The 2,374-nt window shown below is 72.5% G+C and overlaps 1 protein-coding gene across 1 annotated transcript in view; it reads left to right on the top strand.

The window, feature by feature from the left end:
• Positions 1-346: 346 nt before the first annotated feature.
• AURANDRAFT_68526 (hypothetical protein) overlaps positions 347-2,374 on the top strand; it is a gene marked incomplete at both ends in the record, with an annotated part of 9,395 nt that continues 7,367 nt past the window's right edge. Inside the window, 2 exons of the mRNA XM_009044225.1 lie at positions 347-712; positions 1,520-2,286. Coding sequence (XP_009042473.1) covers positions 347-712; positions 1,520-2,286 — 1,133 coding nt within the window. The remainder of the gene's footprint in view (positions 713-1,519; positions 2,287-2,374) is intronic.

Below are 2,374 nucleotides of genomic sequence, written 5' to 3'. Positions count from 1 at the left end.
AGACGTCGTCGCGACGCGCGGCGCCCTGGTCGCCGGCGCCCTGGCGGCGCTGGTCCTCTGCCGGCGGCGCGCCGCGCGCGAGGCGCTCCGGCGCGCGGTCGCCGCGTGGACCGCCGCGGCGTTCGCGGGCGCCGTCGCGGACCTCGACGCCTTCGACGGCGAGCTGCGGTCCGCGCGCGCGGCGCGGGCCGACGCGGATTCGGGACGGGAGCTCGCCGAGGCCGCGCGCGACGGCGCCGCGCGGGCCGCGCGGCGCGCGGGGCTGCCGCGCGTCGTCGCGGTGGCCCTGGCGACGTGGCGGTCGCGGCGGACCGGCGCGGCCTTCGGCGCCTGGGCGCGCAACGCGATGCGCGCGGGCCTCGCGCGGGACCGCGCGGTCTGGAAGGTTGCGGCGCTCGCGCGCCTGCGGAGCCTCGTGAAGCGCGTCGGCGACCTCGAGGCGAGCCTCGAGACCGCCGCGGCCGCCGCGCCCGCGGCCGCGGCCGCGGCCGCGCCCGCCGCGGAGGAGGCGCCGGCGCCGCGGCGACGCAAGGTCCCGCGACGGCCGGCGCACCGCGAGCCCGGCTTCATCCCGCCGCCGTGCTGCGAGCACGTCCCCTACCGCCTCCTCTCCGTCAAGGCCCAGGTCCCGCCGACGCCGCCGAGGCTCGACCGCAAGAAGCCGCCGCCGCCGCGCGCCCGGAGCCCGGAGCCGCCGCCGAAGACGTACGTCGTGACGTTGCCGTTTTGATTAAGTGGGGTGTGTTTTTCTTACTTGTCGGGTGGACGCGCGTGACTCACCAATTGCGTTGGCGCTGCGAGACACCGCGCGCCGGGGCTGCTTCGCGGGGCGAGGGACGAGAGGGAGTGTCGCGACAGCTTACAGCGGCGCGCGGGGCTTCAAGCTCGCGTCGGCGCGGCGCGCGCTCTCGTGGGCGCGACAAACTCGCCGCTAGTCGTGGACAACACGAGGACAAACTCCGAGCCGAAAAAGTAATTGATGACAAGCACTCCGAGCACGGCCGTGAGCGTTGCGACGACGAACACTTCGAGACCTTGAGAAACGAAGTAGAACAGGTAATCCAAGTACAAGTCCAGCGACACAAAAAGACAGAGTGCTTCGAGGAACCAATCGTTGACCAGCGAACATTTCCGGATGATAAAGAACAGCGAACATTTCCGGAGCCCACAGCGCAGTTCCTCGTTCTCGGCCCGCAGCGGCTCGGCCATCGACGGGACCTTCTTCTCGAAGCCGAAGGCGGCCGCTACTTCCGCGGCGGCCGCCGGCAGGACGCACGCGCGGTTGAAGACGGCAGCCGCGAGAGCGACGATGGACAATTTCATGGTGGCACCGGGTCGCGCGCGGTGCGAAGGGTGGAGCTGCGGGCTGCTTCTCGACCCGGACCGAGGGAAACATGTGGGAAGCATTGGCCTGGAGCTGCCAAGCTTATTATGGCTTCACTTACTCCTCGTAAAGCGTAAGATGATCATCATCCGCCGCTGGACGCTGCTCGCCGCCTGCGTGTCCGTCGCCGCGCAGGCGCGGGCGCGCACGAGTATGTGCGACGCCGACGGCACGTGCCACGAGCAGCCCGCCGTGCCCTCGCCGCGGACGCGCTGGACGATCGGCACGCAGGGCATGCGCGAGTGGTTCGCCTTCCACCAGGCTCTCGCCAACGAGGCGGCGGCCTTCGCGCCGCGGAAGCCGCCGCTCGTCTTCGTCGGCGACTCCATCACGGAGACGTGGCGCGGCACGTCCGTGGGCCGCCCCATCGCGCGCGCGAGCGGCGCGCCGGACGTCCTCCGGGAAAAGTTCGGCGACCGGTGGGATCCCCTGGCCCTGGCCATCAGCGGCGACCAGACGCAGCACGCGCTCTGGCGGCTGCAGCACGGCGAATTGCCCCGCGGCAACGCGACGTTCGTCCTCCTCATCGGCACGAACAACCTCGGCAACGGCCACCTGCCGGGCCCGACGGCCGAGGGCGTCGTCGCCGTCGCCGAGGCGCTCGCGCGCCGCGGCCGCGTCGTCGTCGCGAAGATCTTCCCCCGCGACGACGCGCATCGCTTGGCGGCGCTGTGCCCGCCGCGGTGCGGCGAGGACGGCGGGCCCTTTGCGTCCTTCGCGCCGGCGGTGGACAAGGCGAACGCGGCCGTCGAGGCGGCGCTGCGGAACCGGCCCGGCGTCGAGGTCGTGGACTGCAACGACCTCTGGGGGTCGCCCGTCGACGTTTCGCTCGTGCCCGACCGGCTCCACCCGAACCGGGCGGGCATGGCGCTGTACGCGGACTGCCTCCTCGCGCGCGCGAGGTTTCTACGCTAATTAGACCGGGCCTTCGTCTTCGTCTTCGCGCCGGACGTCGCGCANGACACGGCGAGCGCGTCCGCGTCCGCGTCC

Source organism: Aureococcus anophagefferens (genome assembly GCF_000186865.1).
Source record: "Aureococcus anophagefferens unplaced genomic scaffold AURANscaffold_193, whole genome shotgun sequence".
NCBI classification, from domain to species: domain Eukaryota; class Pelagophyceae; order Pelagomonadales; family Pelagomonadaceae; genus Aureococcus; species Aureococcus anophagefferens.
Note: the sequence above shows the minus strand (reverse complement) of the source record. Positions and strands in the feature narration are given on the sequence as shown.